At 35.2% G+C, this 24,692-nt stretch overlaps 1 protein-coding gene across 2 annotated transcripts in view; it reads right to left on the bottom strand.

Moving 5' to 3' along the window:
- Positions 1-24,692, bottom strand: part of BMP5 (bone morphogenetic protein 5) — a 113,781-nt gene that overhangs the window by 50,788 nt on the left and 38,301 nt on the right. For both annotated transcript variants that reach the window (XM_045802747.2, XM_045802757.2), the window contains exon 2: positions 4,855-5,047. In XM_045802747.2, the coding sequence (XP_045658703.2) occupies positions 4,855-5,047 (193 nt within the window). The remainder of the gene's footprint in view (positions 1-4,854; positions 5,048-24,692) is intronic.

The raw sequence follows: 24,692 nt of genomic DNA, 5'->3' as shown, positions 1-24,692 counted from the left end.
TGTATTAAAGCACACAGTCTGCACTGACATTTCAATTGTTTCTGAGTTTAATTCAAAACACTCAGTAAAATAAGACCCACAAGTCTGAAGACAGAGTTTTACAAAGAAATTTCAAGAGGTGATCCTAGCTTTGAAAATGGCCAGAAGTGCTAGTTTCTTTTCCTACTTCCACTTTAGTTCTTGATTTGAGAAATACATGAAGCCATAGATAATCAATACTAAACAAAATATAATCATAATTGGATTTCAAAAGCACCTTTTTTTTTTAGTTTTTATTTAGATTGTAGCTAGTTAACATATAGTGTAATATTGGTTTCAGGAGTAGAATTTAGTGATTCATCATTTACCTATAACACCCAATTCAAAAGTACTTTTTAAAATTGAAATTCTTTTTGTTTTAACTGTGGTTACATGATATATAAATGAAGTATTTTTAATCTCTTCCTCCTCACTTTCAGAGAATTAAAGTGAAGGCTCCCAGTTGGCAGAATAACTTCTCATAGTATAAAAGGAAAGAGATATATTTATTTATCTATCTTCATTTTCTGTGGGGGAAAAATGCCTTCTATGTCTTAATTAAAAATAAGAGCCACTTATTCTAAATGCTAGTGTTTTGTTTAGTTTCTTGCCCGCCTCTACCTCGAGAAGTTGGGAAGGCTATTTTGTAAACATGTAGCATGAAGTTGTTTCATTATTGTCTCTGTCTCAACTATAATTACACTTGTTTCTGATTATAAAAATAATGTTGGCTACAAAAATTTAGGAAGTACACAAAGGGGTAAGAATTAAAATTTCAGACCCACAAGCCTGCAATAAACACTTAGTGCTTCCTTCCGATCTGTTTTCCACATGAATTTATTTAAAATTAGTATAATTATGCCTCATACTTCAGTCAATTAATGTTATAGTCTGAGAACCTTCAGGTGTTATCAAATATTTTTAAAACACAATTTCTACTTGTTATATATAGTATCTCCATTTTCCATAAAATAAAGTGTGATTTTTTATCTTCTGTTTAACACTGAAATGTCCTCAATTTATGTGATTGCAAATAATAATACTGTAATAAACATTTATATGTGAATCTTTGTCCAATTTGTCTGCATCTCTGATGTTTCTGTATAATTCATAAAACACTAGCCTCCCATCTCCATCACTCTTCAACTGTATTTCAAGGAAGGGTTTGATTATTTATTTGACATTTGCTTTCAGGGACAAGTTCAGAGACAGCTTCCATGGTGTTGCTATTAAGTTGGGTGATACTCATTTCATTACTAAACTTAAAGATGTACCAATTCCTTTTTTATGAATCAAAGATCAGGTGATTTTTTATTAAGTAAAGGCATCTGGCCTCATATTACTTACTTTATCTTTACATAAAAATAGGTATCAGTAAATGGTAGCTATTGTTACTATAACAACCACCTACTTTTGGTTCCCCTATGCATACAATCCTCTAAACCCTAGCAAAATAGATGCCCCTACTGAGCTATATGAGTATATTTTAACCAATATATTTATAAAGTATCAACTATGGTCTTTGTACAGTGATAAGCACCAGGTCTTCCCAAATCATCTGAAATACTTTTATTGTTCTGAAATACTTATTATTCCTTTCATTCGTTTCATATTTGTAAACTGAAATCCTAAGATATACAGCAATTTCCCCATAGGGAAATTCCAAGTCCATGCTGTTATGGCTATACATCACTATTTTCTATGGTGGCTGAAATCCTACAAAGAAACCTGAAATATTCTAAGAGGCACATGTACTGTTTCTATGTTGTCCATCCCTTAAGTATATTTATATACTTCTTTGGAACAAAAAGTGGAGTGCAAAAAGTGAATCCTGGATGTATAGACAAAGACAGGGCTGCTTCTTACACTACAGATTAACGAACCTCTAGTAATGGATGAATGCCTATTTCGAAGACAAGGAAAGCATTCTGCCAGAGATTCTCTCAGCTGATCAATAGTATATAAAATTGAAATGTAGGGTATAGATGCATGAGAGTGCATGTTTCAGAGATTGAAAAACTGGGAAAAAAGCCTATACACATTAGCAAAAACAAAACCCACAGAAAGGAATAAGTATAGCATAAACCTACAGGATGAGTCAGCAACAATACGTGATAGATTTCAAGAATGTCAATTTAAGAGAATTGAATTGATATGGAATTTACTGAATTGAACTTTTATAAATACTATTCATAAATTGGATAGCAACTTATGCAATCTATACCATCCTAGAGTTCAGAATGGCAAGCCAACAGAGTATCAATCAAATATGTACATGTATTTTTGATTTTAGAAATCATTTCTCAAAGATTTAGGGAAAATATTAAGGATATTAGGAAATCTTGGATCTTAGAATAGATCTAAACCCATGTTAAAATAAGCAAAGACTTAGCCAAATTATACTCAGGAGTACTGAAAAAACATGCAGATGTAGTTGTAGAAACACTGAGAGTAATATTTTTCAAATCGGGTATAATTAGAGAAATAGCAAAGCTTCAAGAGACACAAATGTCCCATTTTCTGAAGAAACTGAAATTCTCAAAACTGTGAAATCTGATAAGCTAAGCGTCAACACCCATAAATATCCCAAGTGTATTATTCATAAAAATCAGCATGGGTTCACCAGGAATGAGTCTATAAATTATTATCAATAGTCTTTTCTAGCAGTCCTTTATTTTCATCATGTTTATTATGTCTTAAATTATGCAGTTCCCATACTTAGAGAATAGAGGTGAAAGAAAGTGAAACGGATGGCTAGTTTAGTGGATAACATTTAAAAATGTCCGGAGCATATACAACAATAGACTTAAATAAAAGTTAGGATTTTAAATTGTGATCAATGTAAAGTCTGTATTTAGACTCAAACAATCAGTAAGTATAGCCCAGAGGATAAAGACCTGGTGTACCAATGGTTCCTGTAAAAAACACTTGGGATATGAAATAACCAACTACAAATTCTGTATGAAAAATATTGTGAATGACTAAAAATGGAGATAATTCAAGTATTTTAAGATATATTAATGGAGTATTACTCCAATCTTGGGTAATAATAATTTCAAAATTTTAATTTCTATCAAGCAAATTAGTGCTGAGGATTAAAAAAAATTATTTAAGACACTATCCTTTCTTTAAGGAACTCACAGTCCAAGTGTGGAAACAAACAAAAAATTATAATTAAAATATTGGTTAGTTATGGCAATATAATTAACTAATATTTGGAGTATAATTTTTAATTCTCATCACATAATCTTATTTTTTTAAATTTTATCTATTTATTTGAGAGAGCACGAGCAGGGGGAGGGGCAGAAGGAGAGGGAGTAGCAGACTCCTTGCTCAGAACCTGACTACCTAGGGCTCGATCCCAGGACCTGCAGGCAGACGCTCAACAGACTGAGCTACCCAGGCACCCCCCTCATCACTTAATTTTAAAAGACACCATCATTATTTAGTATTAAAAAAATAATGTAGTATGCCAGGCTCTGTCTCTGACAAAAACAAACAAACAAAACCCAAAAACTTAGTATGAATGAAACCACTGGATTGAGATTTAAACAAACAAACAAAAATCCACCCATAGACAAATAGCTGGGAAATGTTTGAGCTGAGAAAGGAACACAGACTTTTCTGCCTTGGAATTACTGCTCTTAAAATAAGACGAGCACTTATTAAAGTACGTCCGGCTGAAACAGTATTTCACGGGTATTAAGTATTACACACCCAAAGGAAAAGATTTCATAGTCAAATAATTTTGAGGAAGACTAGGTTTCTTTTCTCTAAAGCCTTTCTAAGACTTTAATATTCTGATGTGCATTGTGACTCTCCTAGAGAATGGTCTAACAGTTGGGATTTTCACATGCATTTGACCTCAGAAGATTTTTATTCTTTTTTCTTCATTGAGTATTATGAGGGGCTATTGTCCTGTTGAGCACCCACTGGGAACTCTGATACTCTTGAGAACCAAGACAAATCTAAATGTCAAAGACTGGAAATAGTCGGCAAGGTGAGGGAGGAGCCTTGGAGGGGACAAGATAGCTGTCTTTAAATATCTGTCTCATCAAAGAAAGACATACCATTTCACCAAAGGGAAGATCTAGATCTAATGAATGGAAGCTACTGGAGACAGATTTCATCTCAACATGACATATCAACTAAGAGTTTAAAAAAACAACAACAGAAGAGCTGTCCAACAAAGGTGGCATATCACCTATAGAGGTGTTACCCAAGAGACTTCACTGGGGGAAAGGTCAGAGAATTCCACCAAGTTTTCTTTTCAACTCTTCTATTTGAAGGTTCATTGCAGTAATTATCAACTGATAATATATTTAGTATTTCAGGTTATCTGTCCATTTTTGCACCATTTTGAATTAACCATTTTACAGACAGAAGACATACAGGTTAATAGTCAGAACCTGTTGCAAATGTAATGCCTTATATCAAAATACACATAACAGCACACATGCAATTTACGTTTATGCCAGGGAGAAATAAAGCTGCTCTTCTCTAACTTACAAAACTCTAACTTACAAAACACTAAGTTATTTAAATCATTTTAATTATTGATTTTATGCATGTGTACTAAAATGGAAGTTTTCTCATTTACAAAACGAGACAAGTGGCCTGGGAGCATGAGACCATCTAGTATACAGATTGGTGTCAGGAGGGAGGGAAAGCTAGGAAGGCACTTTTCAGATCAATTACTCTTACTTTCAATGGGTCTATACCTGGCTTTCAATGTCATTACATCCAAAGAAAACATGATTTGATCACACGAGTTAGCAATGGATTTTACCACAATTAACCTTTGTTTGCATCGTAAGTTAGATATAAAGTCATTACCTATTTGTGTATTCCTTGATGATCTGATATATGCTAATCTTAATTGTTTCATTTTCAAATCGGCTATTGCTCTGGTCCTTGTATATTCGGAATTCAGCTGCTGTCACTGCTTCCCCATGAGGAATTTGAGTCAGATCAAACCGGAATTCTTTGTAATGCCTTCGCTGGTGAGAAAAATCCTTGTCTCTTTCAACTGAAGAAGAAAAAAAAAAAAGGAAGGAAGGAAAAAAGTTAGTCCTTTATAAAATATGGAAATTAATGGTAAATTCTCCAGCTTTGAAAATGAAAACAAACAAGTAGGATATTATAAAACTGGGAAAACACTAGAACCACAGACCCATACACGTTTCCAGTGGAAGGAAATTCCACAAACCAGCAACCTTTAGTTCAAAAGCAATATAACCTCTGTGGTTTCATACAAATTCCTGGATCTTAAATAGAAGGGCTATCCAAAAATGTTTTAAAAAGCAAAGGTTGTAAAATGATTACTAGTATGTATCAGGTACCAGAACACAGAAGTGTCCATACAGGAATAGGAATACGTTATGGAAACCCCCAGCGTTCCAGGTGAAGCCAATGATGAGATTTAGTGCACCTGAGGGAGGAAAATAGGAAGGACTGAGAAATTGCAGGCACATAAGAACGATAATGTTTATGACATTATAAAGGTCAAGTAAATAAAACAAATTCATGTTCACAAGAAAGATTACTTCAAAAATGCCCTCCCCAAAAGAATTTTTTCTCCTTTTAGAAATGAAATGTTCTTTTATTAAAAAAAAATAATAACACTTTTATTACTTCATACAGATTGTTTAGTACAATCTCCCTACCCATGGTGCAGCATAAAGCCTTCCAAAGACCTCTGTCTGTTCTTACTCAAAATAGAGAGGGAAACATATTTTCCCCCTTCAACAACCTTCCTGCTAAATGAAGTCAGAAAACTTTTCCTCTTGGGAACATTATGGAATGTTAAAGAATTCAGGACAGTAAGTGTCAGGCATATTATTATATAACTTGGCTTTGTAAAATAGAATTTTATTTCATACAGTCTTTATCCACTGGACACCAAACACCTTCTTAAGGAATTACCTATTCAAAGGACTCGTTTCTAGTAATGCACTATCATTTGATGGAGTTATGTTTCTCAGTAATGGTAGCTTTCTTAAATTCTCAGTTATCTAGGATACTGTAGGACAGGATCTCACTGCAAAGCACTGTGCACAAGGCATCTCATAATTGCATCCTATAATAACACTTGTGCATGTTTCCAGTGATGTGTTTCATTGCCAAAATTTTGTTACAAGAAGATAAAAAATGTATAAATTGTATAAATGAATTCACAAGTTGAAAGAGTTGCATGAAGATATGAAAATATCTTGAGGTGGTTCATTGAAATCATGTCAACTCTGCTATAAATATCTGAAACTTGGGGTCCTAAACTAGAGGAAGAAGCAAGATAGGAGGAGAGAAGAGGGTCATGACCATCCAGGAATGACTGTGGAAGCCAAGGTTACCAGAACTCTGTGTTCCATGGCCAGATGGGTTCCATGTCTGTGACGAAGCTCAGGACAGAGGAATGCATAATTCCCTGCCTTCATCCTTCAAAACAATCTTTGGTTTGTTTTCCCCAGAAGTAGGAGGTGGTTTAGGAGAGCGAGGAGCTCATCTCCACTTCTATCTCCCATACCTAAGCCAGCAAAGAAGAATATAAGCTACACCTGGGGGCATTTCTGTCCTGTGGAGCTTGGCAAGGATGGTGCTCTTGGACTGCCTGGCTCACGCTGACACCACCTCATCTGACACATATATATATATATATATATATATATATATATATATATATATATATATATATATATATATATTTTTAAATATCACTATCTTGGTCCTAAGAGAGGTCTACTCCTGGGGAGATCATTCATCAACTTTTCCCTAAATAATAAGGTAATTTCATTTTTAGGATGCTATTGTGGTCAATAATTTAAACCACTTTTCTGACTACACTTCTACTGGCAATAGCATAGACTGGTATGAACACATTTCCTGTGACTCTGTTTGCCCGTTCTCCCCACTCAGCCATGTGAGAGGGAAAGCATAAAGGTAGAAAATGCCTACAAACTGGATATCTAATAATGAAAAGGCCTTAAAACTTGCCATGTTAAAACTTGCCATAACTTTTGTTTACAGGGAACTAAACTTAATTCACTGCAAACCTGTTCTTTTCTGATCCCAATTTAAATGAAGTAGATGATATTATAAAACAGTATGTAAATAGCACTCATCATATCCTGGTACTATTCTAAGCACTGTATTAATATTAACATATTATACTTTGTAACAACCAGTGAGGTAGGTTCCACTATTATCCTCACATTGAAGATGAAATAACTGAGGAGGCAGAGAGAATAAATACCCAAGAATTTGAATCAAGCATTTGAGGCCACCAAGCTATGAAATCTGAAATCTCAGATACACAAGTCCAAAATCGACAAAGCTCTGAAAACTGAATGTTTGGCTTCAAGTTAATTTGGCAGAAGAACTGGAAATTAGTAGATTTGAGGCAACTTAAAGTCTCTATTTATCCCACTTTATATAAATATTTATTGCTTTGCTGCAGAAACGTTCATGTGTTTGACTAGGTTGTACTGTTCCAGACTCTGCTTGAAGAGCTCCGTATTTTATGATAAATGCACCAACCAGCCATTCACGCCAGTTAGAATGGCAAAAATTAACAAAACAGGAAACAACAAATGTTGGCGAGGATGTGGAGAAAGGGAAACCCTCTTACACTGCTGGTGGGAATGCAAGCTGGTACAGCCATTCTGGAAACAGTATGGAGGTTCCTCAAGATGTTAAAAATAGAGCTACCCTATGACCCAGCAACTGCACTACTAGGTATTTACCCCAAAGATACAGATGTAGTGAAAAGAAGGGCCACATGAACCCCAATGTTCATAGCAGCAATGTCCACAATAGCCAAACTGCAAGAGCCAAGATACCCTTCAACAGACGAATGGATAAAGAAGATGTGGTCCATATATATAATGGAATATTATTCAGCCATCGGAAAGGATGAATACCCACCATTTGCATCCACATGGATGGAACTGGAAGGGATTATGCTAAGTGAAGTAAGTCAAGCAGAGAATGACAATTATCATATGGCTTCACTCATATGTGGAACAAAAGGAATAGCACAGAGGACCATAGGGGAAGGAAGGGTAATCTGAAGGGGAGAAATCAGAGACAGAGATGAACCATGAGAGACTATAGACCCCAGGAAATAGACTGGGGGTTTCAAAGGAGGTGGGGGAGGGGGTAACAGGGTGATGGGTATTAAGGAGGACACGTATTGTGATGAGCACTGGGTGTTATATGCAACTAATGAATCATTGAACACTACATCAAAAACTAATGATGCACTATACAGTGGCTAACTGAACATAATAAAAAAAACCCAAAAAACAAAAATGTATTTTTCTATTCTGAAAGTCCATATGTAAAATTCTAAATAACAAGCATCATACAATTTTTCATTAACAATCCATTTTATATTTGAAACTTAGACCAAAAAAAGAAAACCTATAGTCCTCAAAATAAGGCCTGAGACATGAGTTTGTTAGGAGCCAATCTAAAGCATGCACCTGCGTGATGCAAATAAGTATTGAATTCATATTATGTAAAGTCATCTACTGTTCTGGAATCCCCTGTGAGATGTTAGTATAATAAAGTGGAAAGCTAGAATTTCAGCTGTTATTATAAAATTTCAGTTTTCTAATCCAGGCTATTTAACCTAACCCCTTAAGGGGGCAAATTTTCAAAGAGTTTAATAAAATTTTATATTAAATATACCACACAAAATAAAGTTGCAGTGCAGATTTGTCTAGTTACTCAAATTCCTATATCCTACTGCTTTGAATTATACTTGCACTAGAAAATTCCATGGGACATGTTGGAGTGAATAATGGAATGAAATTTATATTTATACAACCTTGCACTCCTAACGACGCTCACAAATATTCACAAGGTAATCTCAGTTACCTCCAAGAGCAAGGTTAGGGAGGTGTCAAATACTAATACCCCTCATTTAAGAATAAGAAATTGGGTGATGACAGCTAGGCGGTAACAGATGTCTGTCTTCTAAAGCTCATTATAAATCTTTGCTCAATGTCCATACCACCTACGTAAATACATCCTACAGTTCTGTACTTAGAAACTAGTTCATAGCTAGTATATTTATACGATGTTTCTCCGAAGTACGCAAAAAGGTGGAGAATAGGCTAGAGAATCAAGGGCTTGATCAACAATGGTCAGTTAGCATCTAACACAAACAATGCTTGATCCAAAGAAGTCTTCTAATAAATACTGAACGAAAGACTGTATGAATGGATGAAAATCTCACTCTTATCTCTTCACTAAGTATCATCCTGCTGCATTACCTGTTGAGGAAAGGCATGATAATTTCTTTAACTCTCATTTGTTTGGCACATAATTCGTTTAATCCTCATACCTTATTTATTTCTCTAAGTTTCTATAACTTGCCCAAAACCCACTACGAATAATCGGGAGAGAACAAATTTCATTCCACGGTCAAGAATTCAATTCCTGGGGTGCCCGGGTGGTTCAGTCACTTAAGCATCTGCCTTGGGCTCAGGTCATGATCCCAGGGTCCTGGGAAGGAGCCCTGCATCAGGCTCCCTGCTCAGCGGGAAGCCTGCTTCTCCCTCTGCCTCTGCTGCTCCCCCTGCTTGTGTGTGTGCCCTCTCTCTCTGTCAAATAAATGAAATCTTAAAAAAAAAAAAAATTCAATTCCCAAGCCCTCAACAACACAACACTGTGTTTGTTTGTTTTTCCTGGATGTGGTTTTGTTTTATCTCATTATCACTCAGCAAAGCTGATCTTTCCATGCTTTCATTCTCCTCTCTGATGCTGCTACCCTGTAGACGATGCCATGCTTTCTGGACTCTGCTCATTCTTCTAGAATTCAGTCCCTCCAATCTTTATCTTAGCAAATGTCATGTTATAGTCACTTATTTAATATTGATGCCATTTCTTATCCAAGGAAATTTTTATGAATAAACAAGTGATTATATTCATAATATGAATTAATATTATGTAACATCTGTATTAGTATGCAAGGTCATCCTTTTACTACAACCATATTTTAAAATAATTGTAACTGACCAGCTGGATCTTTCCATATTCCAACCTTTTCTCCACCAGCCCACCAAAACTACCCTCCCAAAACCTATGAAAAAGAACGTATGGACATGCTTTATATTCTTTAAATGTAAGATTTTTTACAGGAGATATCCCTGCCGTGTTTACATTCAACGATTTAGGTACATATTAAGCCTTGTTTCACCACGTATGACAGTGTACTATAACCCACTGCAGCTATAAATGGCTTGGAAAGCTTAAAAGATAAACAAATAAGAAAATAATCCGAAAAATATGCACGATTTTTGTTTTTTAATTCATATTGCATTAAATATTTGGTCCTTTCAATTCACTCTTTAATTAGAATGTTAAATCAACTAAATACCATGAGATTCTTCAATCATCTTTATTATCATTTCTAATAAAATCTGTATTGACAGATTAAAATATGTAAGACTCCATAAAATCATAATTACATTCCTACTGGGTGGAAGAAAAGACTCTCTTAATCACTGGGTAAACAAAAAGCAAACAAAGAAACAAAAATGAAGGCAGGAGGCATAGCTCATTGAAAGCAGATCCAGATTTGTCAAGGGGATAGAATGACACATGTTAAAACATACTGAGGTCAGGAGGTTGACACTTTTCTCCATTGAAGACCATCCTTTATCCCATACCACAGACGTCATTTCTGTGCTATGAAGTGGAAAAGAGAGTTTGGGAACACACATACCTAGATTTAAAACACACATCTGTATCAATCAATTCACCTATGAAAATTGCATTTAAAAAGAGAACACAGTGGCCTGCCCAGACTCTTATTTTCATATCTGCTTGCATATCTAACAAGGTTCATAGACTATATTTTGCCAACGACCATATATACAGTAATACACGAATGCCACACACTCTTCTCCCACTGTCATTAGGAGACAGGATTGTTTTGAAGATCGATAGGTGTAAGCCAATGAATATCACCATAAAGTTTAAATAAATCCATCAACATAGGATTGTTTACTTATCTGAGATGACGGTTGCCAATAGCGCTCTCTGCAAAAATTAAAAACAGTTGCTTTCCTGCATATATATATATATATATTTATATTTATATTTATATTTATACACACACAAACTCAGAGAAAATAAACCACCAAAAATTCAGCAAAATGTATACAGTTTACCACTCAAAACACAATCATAATGATGGTGGTGAATATTCGCTTCCAGGAAGCCGGTTTTTTGTCTATTCCAAACATTTGCATCTATGTGAACTACCTGGAGCTAAAGAAAGCTCACGTGTGCCGGCAGAACCAGAGAACTTATTAATTATTATTATTTGGTTTTAAAAAGGCGCAACATCAAAGCATCCAAGAGGTAAAACACCAATCAAAAGATTCACATTCCACGATTAACGGGCTGACAGTTAAAAGAAACAGAAGCAGCCAACTACATTCTAAATGCTCTAAATTGCCAACGTTTCGCAAAGATTAAGCTTCTCGTGTTTAAAGTCAGACACTGGAACCTTTTATTGCCGAGGTATAACTTAACAGAAGTTAATGACTGATTGCAGTCCCTCTCTCTCCCAAACAGACACCTCTCTGAATGTCTTTATCATTAATAGAAATGGGATAGAAATGTCCCGATTAAAGATTTTCACGTCTACCATATCTGAAGAGTAGGATTAATTGACAGAAGATTGCGGTTTTATCTACGTAGTGATTTATCCACAGTCTTCAGGAGATGCTTTCAAGGGCAATCAGTCTTAATCTCCCACACAAGGGCTATAACTCGGAAGACACAAATAGAATCAGTAGCTGCGAGGCGAAGATAGCGTTCTCCCAGGAGCCCAGCCAGCTGTTGAAAGAGTACAGATCATTGTTTGCTGCTGAGTGCAAAAAATCATTAAGCGATTACTCATAGAATTATTACTTATCTGTGTTGCATTTTAAAGAAGAAGAGGGGAAAAAAGCAAAGATAACATGTGACTACCAAGATGTATCACTTCACAAGACATCCTTCACAGACTGGTCCTGGGAGAAACATAAACTGGTCCTATAAAGGCCTATTCATTGATTGGTGAGCGCACACGCAATGCTCCTTTGAATGGATAACCATTCCAGGGAGTGTGGTAAACTCCAGATTCCAGAAACCCTAAGAGCCTCTTAACACCACAGTAATGTTTGACCTGAAGGAGGGAAACTGTCCCCCTGAATGTATTGTTTCAAAGAACGATCTCAATTGGCTTTCGAATGTTCTGTAGTTAAAGTACTTTTACTTGTACTCATAAATGCTTTCTGAATTCAGCTTTAGAGAGAAGGAAATCTCAAAAGGAAGGTGAGACGGTTAAATACTTTAAATATTTTAACGAAATGGCTAAACAAATTGGTGTCCTGAATCAATTTCAAATACATGTAATTTTGAAATTTACAGAATTTAATTAATGGCCCAATATCTAAATGTTATTTTGCTTTAACAAATATAAGCGACTTAGGAACACAAAGAATTCAGTCTTGTACGAAGAGAGCTTGGAACTGGGATGAAGATGATGCCATGTTTTACTTGCCCTCAGACTGGATGAGCCCAGCTCTCAGCCCTCAGTAGTTACTTAGATTACTATAATGATAACAACTTTACAGATTAAGCATTGGCATGAAAATGGATATATTTCCTTATAATAAACAATAATAACAGTAAGTTAAGTAATTTTTTATTTGATAAAATTAATATATTTCAATTTTTTTTTTCCATCTCCCTTATTGGATGCAGTCCATCTCCTGGCTGTCAGACAGCTGCTTTTCTTTTTCTCATCTTCCACATCTATTCATCTTGATTATCCTAAAAATAGCTACTATGCTCCTTTTCCATTTATTCAATCCCAAAATATTTATTGGATAACTGCTCTGGGCCAAATTCTAAAAGCTAAGGAGATATACAAAGAAAAGAGATGGGAGCTCAGGATGAGAAAGAAAGACGCGGAAAAGTACGATTGTGATACAATTGTGTTGAGGCTACCGGGGATATGTGTAATAAAAGGCAGAATTTAAAAAGGAAGGAACAACACATTATATATAGGAGGCTGCAGGAGGAGATCATTTTGAGCTTGGTCTTAAAGAAGTTTCATCGGGTAAAGGGTTCATATCGATGGAAAGAGATTTACAGGCTATGGCCGAAGTTGCGAATAAAAAAATAGTTCATTGTCATTGCACAATATGAAGTCTGGAAGGTCAGCAGTGGAATCAGAAACAGTAAGAGTTTCCTGGGAACAGATCAATGTTTTCCACTCTTCGCATCCCATTGGTGCATTATGTATTCTAATAATTAAAGAAAGGAACTTATATTTTTGTAATCAATATCACAGGCAAGTATATAGTCAACACTCAATTTTGAAAGAAAGCTGGATGAATTAATGATTCCCTAATAATCCCCTCCCTTTCTTGACTTGATGTTTTTCCTCACCCTGTCCTCTAACCAAGATGCTTTCCCCATTTTCAGAACTCCAAATCCTACCTCTACTTAACATCTCCAGTTCCAGGGATGCCTGGGTGGCTCAGTCGGTTAAGTAACTGCCTTCGGCTCAGGTCACGATCCCAGGGTCCTGGGATCGAGCCCTGCATCCTTGTCAGGCTCTCTGCTCACTGGGGAGCCTGCTTCTCCCTCTGCCGCTCCCCTGTTAGTGTTCTCTTACTCTCAAACAAATAAATAAAATCTTAAAAAAAAAAAAATCTCCAGTTCCAGTGCCACAAACACTACTTTGAAAATTCCTGTCCACGTGAAGTTCTCCTGCTGGGGACCCCATAGCACTTTCTCTGTACTTCCCTTTAGATAATGGACATGACATAAGTAAGAGTGCTGGATGTGAAGAAAAACTTGAATTCAATCTTATTTACCTAACTTATTAAAGAGAGTGATATTAGGAAAGCAATTTGACATCCCTATGTCTTTATCTACCCATCTTTAAAATGAAGGTTGAAGATAAAAGGCCCACTCCAGTGTGTTGTAGAGGTTAAATGGTATTTGAGAGAGTCCTAGTATACGTGCCTGGAACACAGCAAGTTCCGAAAAGCAGTAGCTATCCTATTAATCACTTTCCACTTGCATCATAATTATTATGCCGCCCTATGGGTAAGACACTTTAGAAAAATATCCATGTTTTCTTCTTGTTTTGTTTCTTATCTTTATATTCCTGCATAAACCCCAAACAGGACTTTTTATATGGGAGATGGTCGATAAAAGTTTAATTATAGAAAATTGCTACCTGTCCTCAAACATAGCCATTTTGATCATCAAACTGTCACTTTGTTTATCTGGAATATGGGTATATCAATAAAAGGGATTAATATTATTGTTCTTTTTAATTCATTATAGTGGAGTTAAAAACCTTCAGGCTAGAGTTAGATTTTTACACGAGTGGATAGAAAATAATTGTATTTACTTGATACCCTGCTTGGATATTTCACATGTGCAAGGTAGAAACACAGTTGCACAAACTTTGACGTTTACGTATTACCTATCAATCTAATCCAATTTACTGGTTCTGACACATCTCTTTAAGGGAGTCTGAGAGTCACTTAGTTATTTTTACCCTTGAGGACAACAATGCATCATAAAGCACAGAAAATATTTTGTTATTGTTTTTATCATACGTATTTTATACAAGAAATTATAAGTTGGAATTTAAAACAAATGTTCATCTTCTGTGGGTTGAATATTAATATTAAACTTGAGAAATTAGCTTAAAGTAAATACAGAATACCTGACTAATTCACTTTGTGTAATAAGAAATGATTATTTAATGATGAGTGAGTATATTTAGTATATAAATAATGGATTGCAATCACACTGTGTACAAATATTTGAGAAAAGTTTGTGTTTGCCTGTAAGAAGTCAACATAAAAGCACAGCTGTCTGATAATCACCTCTTGGTAAATATTTAGTTCTCATGTTTTCTTTAGTAGAAAAATCTGTGGGTTTTATGGATTGCCTGGCAGCTAGAGGTCAACCATTCTAATCTCACCAGATTTCCCTGAATGACCTCGTGAATTCTTCTGTTCCATCAGTAAAATAAAACAGCCCATTTTTAACCACCTGAAGGTGATAGAGGTTACAGTAAGTCGGTATATGGCAAAGAACCTTTCTTTACATCTTGAATACAGTGCAATGATCGTTTATCTACAGTGAATATTTGTGGTTATCTGACAAAAACAGGTCAAAGGTTTTGTGAGTTTTCCTCTGAAATTGCTCAGTGCCTTCTCTAATGACTGATAATTGAAAACAGAGTCTGGAACTATACAATGTGGTGGGTGACAGATAAGCAGTAGATTAATGCCAATACTTGGTTAGGAGACACTAAAAGGTCAGGAGTCACAGGAATTAGCTATTGTGCTACTGTGACAAGACAGACATCAAAAGTCTATTATCCCTTCAACAGCCCTTCCCCAAGCCTGAAATCTGTTCTCACTTCCTGTGGTTATAATTAAGAGGTAATTTTGATGTCATTGTACAGATGATGTCAGACTGAAGGCACTCACCCTAAGTGTACCAATAGTCAGGGTTTGCATGTTTTTATTTGTGTAATAAAGATTTTTTTCATATCACATTTTGAATGTATTCAGTGCTTCTTTGGAGAGTTTTAGAAACCTTGAATCCAGCAAAAGATAATTCTATTTAACGGGAAGAAAGAAAAATGAGAATAAATTTGTTCGGAATTTCTCTATGGGGGTAAAATGAAGAAGGGTAAAGCAGAGTTTGCATAGTATGTAGGACATGAGACTTTTTGTAGCTGAACATATAAATGTCTTTCTCAAATTTAGTGCTTTAAATATTAAATTGGTACGATACCTTTTATAGAGTTCATTCAAGTTCAATCTGCAGTTCAGTCTGTCATTTTGGAACAAAAGCAAACTATGAATTACTTCCACCAAATGTGTTGCATCAGTGAACTTTGGTAGCTGGAAGGAGGTCACAGAAAAATGTGATTGTATTTAATGACATACAGAGTTATTAGAGACATAATGACATAGTTTTATAGGTTTTTAAGAAGAGGAATAGAATGATATCTAAGAATATATTACACATATATTCTATTATAACTAATATAAGGGCAGCCGATCTGTCTGCTTGGCAAGGACCATAAGTAGCCTTTGGTGGCCTGTGTTCGTTTTCTAAGAAGTGTTTATTTGCTGTCTGTCTCCCCCACTAGATTTTGAGCTTGACAACAGCAATGCTTTTGCTTGGCTCATTGCTGTACACTCAGCTCCTACCTCAATCTCTGGCACACGGTATGTGTTTAATGTACATGTGGAATGAATGAATATAGGAATATATGTCAGCTTCTGGTTCTCTTTTTGGTTGGTTGGTTGTTTCAGGAGGGAGAGTATGTAGACCCTGTTATTCCAACTTAGCCAAAAGTGGAATCCTTCAAACATTTATTCTTAAATGAACCCTGCCCATATTACAAGATAGTATTATTCCTAATGATATATTCCTTTTTTCCCTTCTTCTTTGAAAGGAATTCAAATAAACAATGATAACTTAGAATCTTAATGTCATATATTTATTTTCTGTTTCCACTAGCTATATTAAACTTAAAAAATACATGACTAATAGACTCTCTATGATTCTTAAATGGACATATGATTCTTGGGGAAGGAGGAAAAGGTAATTGGAAAATAAATAACATTGCTCTCATTTTATGGTTATTAATAAAATTATATTGCAAATAATTTCCAGAATTAATCATGTGTTATAGAAGGTAATAATTATGCAGTTTTCAAATATAATTCATATATTCTCATTGATTTTTCTCCATTTATATAGAAATGCTTAAGAATATCACTCTTCCATATATATAATTATATATTATATATATAATTATATATTATATAATTATATAATTATATATATAATATATAATTATATATATAATATATAATTATATATATAATTATATATATAATATATAATTATATATATAATTATATATATAATATATAATTATATATATAATTATATATATATAATATATAATATATATATAAAATATATAGCCAAGTCTTTGGTAACATGTTCATAATTTTTTTATCTTTTCCCTAAATTATTGAAAATAGTTGCTCCCTTCGAAAATACGTTTTGTTTTTGTTAGTTACTAAAAAAATATTATAACTGCTTTATTTGGTATGTTTTTCTAACATTCTCCTTGAAAGTAAAAGTTTGTTCCATCAATTTGTATGTTTACAGATAGTACATGACTTGCTTAACATTTCTTTATAGCACATTATTAAAATGGTGTTAGATGAATCTATACATTGTATTAAAAGATGTTTTCTGTAATTGGAGGCCTACTTCAGAACATGTGTTAGATTTAATAAAGATGTAACAGGTGCCAAAATCAATAACGAAATCATACGGTCTTCCCACATTTATTGAATGAGACCACACAGTAATTAGAGTCAAGGGATCCTTAGTGGTCTCAGGTCACAGGGTATTCATATGAACAGTCTCATATTTTGGTTGATCTGGTTTCACACTCCAGGGCTTTTCCTTTGTATTGGGATTTTGGGTCAACCACAAAACTCAGAGCAAAATTCATCACTGAGCAGTATCTGGTTTTGAGTTCAAACTATACAAATCCTCCAAGTTTCTTAAGATGCACACCTGGAAGGAACAATAAGTCTTCTGAGATCCAAGTCAGACTGTCTCATTTTAGATTCAAATTTAACAACTTCCTGAGTCTCCAATCCAATTTTATATCAATTATCAGATGGCCTGTTTCCTAATATTTTTTGTTGCTGGAAGTTTGACGTGTTCATCATATTATTTAATAATCCATCCAAATAACCCATATGTACTGTTACATAAAGAACCAAATTCAGCAATAGGGAAAACTAAGGACCAACCTTATTTAAACCACATATTACTCAAAAAGGTCAGGAACTGATAATATCTAGTACCTCCAGAAATGAGTATGATGAGTTTGGGGTTAAAATAAGGCTACCTGAGTGCTAGATGTTTAAGAAGGAGGTGAACTCTTAGGTTACTCTCGACATCAGTGCTGCTCAGTGACTGTTTTTTCCCCACTGAGTCTCAGTTTGGAAATTTTCTGGAGAGAGGAAATGGTGTCATCAGCAGACACAGTGAGGGTGTGGTAGTATACTGAAAACAGAAAAACTAGACCAACTTATGCATACTGAATGCAGTATCCCAGGCCTCTTTCCCATATTTGGTTCCCATAAGGTTTGAAAGCCAGGCTTGTACCTTGAAGACAAGAGAATGAAAGAGTCCTCTCATTGAAATCTGACCATTCCAGAAGAAGGACTAAGTCTCCACAAAATGGCAAAGCAAGAATATCTTAAAGAGAAAATGATACTGACAAGTTCCACCCATACGTGAAAAGTTTATCAGCTTTTTAATCTCTCACTATTATCTAAGAGCAGAGAAACAAAAAGATCACTAGATATCTGAGAAAATTCTCTACCTTCAAATATAGAGACAAAGTAGCTTTTTAAAAGAGGAATTTAAAGGAACTTAAAAAATAAAAAAGCAAACTACTAAAAAACTACCATAATACCCTTTGAGAGCTAAGAGAAGATACTGCATTCATGAAACAAGAAGAAGACGCTGTAAAACAAGCATATTCATTGCTAAACATCTCTTGTAAATAGAGCTAAACTTAATCTCAGTTTGAAATATTAAGTTGAGAATTCTTCAGAAAGGAGAGCAATTAGTCAAAGTCAAAGGAGTACAAAACAGAACAGGAGAGGAAGACTAAACAAAAAAAGAAGGAAAAAGAGAAGGAAGAGTCCAGAATTGGCCCCAGTAGTCATGATTCCATAAAGAGAGATGGGGGGAAGGGAGGAAATTATCAAAGACTTAATTCAGTTCACTGATCAAAAGTGTAATAGTTTCAGGACTGAAAATGTCTGCTTTGTGGACAAAGATTCCCCGGGCTTCCAGAAACAAATACAAATCACATACGTAGGGACCCATGAATCAAAACAGACGCCAACTACTCAAAAACAACAGTGCAATCTAGAAGACAAAGGGACAAATGCCTTCAAAATCATGATGAAAAATTATTTGCACCCTAGAATTCCAGACTCAATTAGCCATCAAATACGAAGGTATAATAAGAATACTTTAAGACATGGAAGGTGTGAAAAATCTGATTCCCAAAAGCATTTCTTAGGAATTTCCTACGCAAGTTGCTCCACCAAAACAAAGAAGTAAGCCAGAAAGAAAATGAAAGCATGGGCCACAGGGAAAGGGAGCTTTAACACAAGAGAAGCAAAGATAATTCCCAGAATGATTTTGAAGGGCGATCTCAGGATGACAGCTGTGCTCCAGGCACTAGGCAAACAGTCCATCTTGGATATGACTCAATGGAAAGATAGGCGAAGACTAACATCACAAAGACAGCATTTCCCATTCATACTGCTCTCTGAACCTGACGAAGTCTAGGTGAGCCCTAACCTATAACCTAGGACCTCTAAGTAGCTTTCTTGACATGTATTTATAAAGCTCCTGCTCTCTCCTGAAAGTTCCACTGCCTGGGTCCTCCAAGAATAGTCAGTTCCTCCCACGGTAATGTTTTTTTGTTTTTTTGTCTTTTGTTTTCTTTTTTGACTTATTCCTCAGAGCTGGATGCTGACTGTGGCGAGCCTAGAAGCTGAAACTATGGAAAAGCTCATACCTTCTCAATGTGTTTCGGTTGACCTGGCCCTGTTACACTCCACTGCCCCCCCCCCCGCCCAAATTCCCAGGGTACTATCTCCTCAGGAAAGGGCCTTTAAAAACTGTCAAGCAAACTAAACCACCATTTAATTCAGAGGCTATGTTTAGCTCATCTTCTGGAAATATTTACCTAAACACTTTTACTTAAATATCTAGCTTGGTGCTTTGTATTACGTTTAATAGCAACTGACTTTATATTTACTTATATGTGAAATACAGCTGATAAAATAAATAATATATGTAATCAAGAAAACAATAATGTATCCAAGATCATGTATATAGTAGTAATCCACGGAGCATAGTTTCAAATGGAAAGCTGCCCCCATCAGTACCTCTTAGGAAACATTCCAAGAAGCTACAAAATTTCTTTCTGAACTTTTTTGGATTTTTGTTTTTATTATGTTAGTCACCATACAGTACTTCATTAGTTTTTGATGCAGTGTTCCATGATGCATTGTTTGTGTATAACACCCAGTGCTCATTGCAAAACGTGCCCTCCTTAATACCCATCGTTGGGCTGGCCCATCCCCCCACCCCCTTCCCCTCTAAAACCCTCAGATTGTTTCCCAGAGTCAGGAGTCTCTCATGGTTCCTCTCCCCTTCCGACTTCCCCAGCCTTCATTTTCCCCTTCCTTCTCCTAATGTTCTTTTTGAACTTTTACATTTATGCTCTGCCTCAGTGTTTATACTAATTCCAAAAATCTACTGTCTCACTTTCCCTGTGGATGTCTTTCCTTTACAAATAAATCACAGAGTGATTTGGAATATTTAACACTAGGGAGCATTTTCAGTAATCCTCAAGGCATTGATTACCACATGGGAGGTTTAGACTCTGCAAAACGCAAGTGTTAGTTCTACAATCATATCTAAGTATACCACGCCTTGCTCTTGTACAGACACAGAAAATACACTTAAATTTCTATTTTATTTTCTCACCCCTTGATACGTGATCACAAGGGCAAATCAGACGTAACCCTGAAAGCATATAGACATCACTAAGCAGTCTCCTCCACATTGCTCTTAACACAGAGTGACAATAAAAGTCACCTCATAGAGAAGATATGGTTTGCCTATTTCCAGTTATAACTAGCTTTCTTCTTTTTTGCTTTTGAAGGAAACCGGCTAAAGCTGAAAATAGTGATGTGAATCCTCATTAAACAGGCAAGAGCTGACAATGATAATGGAGACGGTAAGGGGACTCATTTGAAAAAGACACTGAATGCATCTGAGAGAGTAAGGGATTAGCAAACTCATTAATATTCATTTCCTAATAAATCAAGCAAGGGATGTTACAGACATGTAGGCAGAACAGCAACCTCCGAAGGATAAAGTCAAGTCCGTGGCGTTAACTCTATTCATGATGGCGTAGAAATCAGAAGCTGTAGTGTCTCCTTTCTTCTTAGTCAAAGTCATACAGGATAGTCTGTATTTAGTCATAAAATCCTAATGAATTTATGAAGCTTAGATAGATATTTAATAGCTTTATAATGTTCGGGGAATCAATGATAATCGTGATTCTAAAAATTATAATAACTAATGTTTAGGAGACATTATGTGACATTCTGCTAAAAGCACATCATCTTATCTGATATAATATGTATTTTGTGAAAGAAGAAAGAGAAATTCAGCTAGCATTTATTGAATGCTTATTATCCAGCCACCACTTTAGGTAGAGAAGAGTGGTGGGAACAGAGGGGAGAGAGGGGAGGTAGAGAAAGTTATTTTCCTAGAGGCAATTAATTGGCTAATTGCTCTACGAGGTGGTTAGATTCTAGAAAAAAGTAAAGATCGCAGAAAGTAACATGAAATTAGTGTTAATTAAATTAGAGCATTTTTTCCATCGATGATTAATGTCTTGCTTGTTAAAATATGCAATTGTCGGTTCTCTTAAAGCTATTTAAGGTTAGATTTCAAGAACAGGTACTTCCTTTCCTCTCTCCTTGAATCCTGCCTTTCAGTCACTCCTAGTTATATTCTGAGAAAAGAATTAAATAAAAGTAAATGTTATCTACAGCAGCTTGATAAGTAAAATGACATACTCAGGTGTTTAACATCACTTGTCTCTTGTCTCTAACATAGAAGGCTGTCTTTATCTTTTAAGATTCTGAATTATCTCAAAGGAAAATTTGCACTCAGCTGGTCCATGTATTTCTTTTCTTTCAGGTTTATACTCCATCCACTGAGATTATAGCTATAAAAATTCAATCAACTATCGTGTTGTTGAACCTTTACATGTGGCAGATAGTATACTGTGTGTTATGGGGAATACAACCCTCCAAAAAAAGTAAAATTCATGATTTATATACCCTCCTTGATATAGTTTTAAAAACAAATAAAAGAACATGTTGAAATTGACAGCACAGATGGGACGTCAGAAACAAATTCTATATGTACTCAGAATATACCAAGCGAATGGTACAAAATTCGGGATGCAGTTAGTTTGAGGTAACTTTTTTGTGAATAGAAGTCCTTATTTCATATTTTTGACACAACTCCATTTACAGGGAAACTTTTACTTTATACTTAACATACCATCTAAAAAATAATTGCATGAGAATCAATACCCTGTCCCCATATCCCCCCCACCAAATTCCCAACAGTGAAAAGATAAGAAAATTCAAGATTTCATTGAAACTTCACAAAAGCAAGTAACATGGATGGGACAAAACTTCCTAACTAAGCAGGGATCACCTTTAGATTCAAAATGCACATGGACAGGGAAACATTGACTTGGTTAAGCAGTGCTGCTCTAACTTTTGCACGACATACTATCTTGGAAATAAACTCAAATTGCAAATCTCAGTCCTTTCACACTTAGCAGCATCTATGTTGTACAAGGTGGTCAGCTTGAAATTGTGAAAGGGGAACAGAATACATATCGTAGACACTCTTTTTGTGCTTAAGACTAAACTACATTGTTCAGGGCTCAGGGTTATACAGTTCTATTTTTCCATCTCTCTGTCTGAGGCTTGGATTCTGTCCAACTTCCAGTAACCCATTGTTCCTCTCTAGAACGCCAACTGTAGCCTTCATTGTGTTCAAGAGGAAAGGCAACAGATAGAGCAGACTTGCAACACTTGAAAAACACTTCAGTGGCAAGGGCCTAAGAAAGGAATTTTCTGTCAGAAACTATTTGGGGGAAAGTGTTACAAACATTTTCAATTTAAATTTAAAACCAAAGTGAGAGACCAATTTAAAGTTAAACAGCACTCATTGAGAACTAAAGAATAGGCATATAACTTACACTACTGTTGGTATTTTCTGCTATGTTTTAGCACAATTAAATACTTAATTTGTCCTTTCTTTCTTAAATATTAAATGAATCATAAGACCATATCGTTACCTACTGAAGTGTAGGATACACAGCTTAATTTCAAAACAAAATAAAATAAAATTATTACATGGGTGAAGTTGATCAAGATTCTAAAACTACTCATAAAAATAGCAGAGAATAAACAATTATTAAATAAATAATTACAAGTGGTGTTTATTGAGCTTTTATTTTTTTTTTAAAGATTTTATTTATTTATTTGACAGAGAGAGACAGCCAGCGAGAGAGGGAACACAGCAGGGGGAGTGGGAGAGGAAGAAGCAGGCTCATAGCAGAGGAGCCCAATGTGGGACTCGATCCTGGTACACCGGGATCACGCCCTGAGCCGAAGGCAGACGCTTTAACGACTGCACTACCCAGGCGCCCTATTGAGCTTTTAAAGTTTGCCATGCAATAAATTAAGGGTTATAAATGCATTTTTAAATTCAATACTATATAAAGTCCATGACTGAAATTCAAAATAATCTTAAAAGTGACTATTACTGAATTTTTGCAACAAAATTATTAACATTAAGAAGGAGTAAACATTAACCAAATCCTGGAACACGTACACACAGAGAATTATTTTGCAAAGAATAGAGAGCCTATTTCAAAAGCAAAAACAAACAAAAACCTTCCCCATCACCCTAAAGGGATTTAGGTCTAGAAGTAATAGTTTCATTGTCCCACATAAAAATTTGACTTTATCAGTCTTGGTGAATCTAGTTTGTGATGAATCAGTAATAAGAATGAGATTTTTGTCAACTGACTTTGTAGACTCCCTGTTGATCGCCTCTAGGCTGCAGAGAACTTAATCCCCCTTCACACACACACACACACACACACACACACACACACACACCGGGAGACCTCCCAGATTATCTAGTTTGCCCTCCCACCCCCCAATTGGTGCCAACTAACACATTCCAGAGAGTGCTGACAATTTTGGACTCACCCAGCTGTACTTTTGTAATTTTTTGGTCCAGTGTGAAACATCAATGTTAGGAAGTTCATAGATGTATCTTAAATACCTACTCACACTACAGTTTAAACACATTTCTTATATTGAACTTGCAGGATATAAAAATTCAAATCAGAAGAAATATTGTGGAAGACTAAAATTAACTAATTATAAACAAAGTTCTTCACATTTCTAAGGTGTAATTCTATCTGATGTGTTCTTTTTTGTTGTTGTTGTTGTTGAAACTATAGGAAGAACTCCTGAAAATTACTACAAGTGTTAAAATAATCCTTTGTTATCTTACAAAATATAACTATTTTAGATAGATGATGGATGGATAGAGAGAGCGAGAGAGATTTAATTAAGGCTAAATTATTCCAGTCTTTTTAAGTTGTCTCATTAAAAGCTACTTTAAAAACGTCTGTGGGTGTTCTCCAGATCTGGGCCATCTCCAGGTTATTTATAACTTTTAAAAAAATATTTTGTGTCCTATCATTACCCCACAGAACCTCTGTAAAGTCACATATTTCATGGTGCTTTGCTGTTACATCTCTGTCAAACTGTATAAGTTATGAATATATAAATATTCCTCTTAATCCTTTTTCCTTCTAATTGCATTTTGGAATTTCACACAACTCAAAATAAGCTTTAACAATAGGTATATAGAAACCACAGAAA

Source organism: Ursus americanus, chromosome 29, assembly GCF_024610735.1.
Source record: "Ursus americanus isolate L20-20 chromosome 29, mUrsAme1.1.p, whole genome shotgun sequence".
Taxonomy (NCBI): Eukaryota; Metazoa; Chordata; class Mammalia; order Carnivora; family Ursidae; genus Ursus; species Ursus americanus.
The sequence above is the reverse complement of the archived record's forward strand: the minus strand, read 5'-3'. Positions and strand labels throughout refer to the sequence as shown.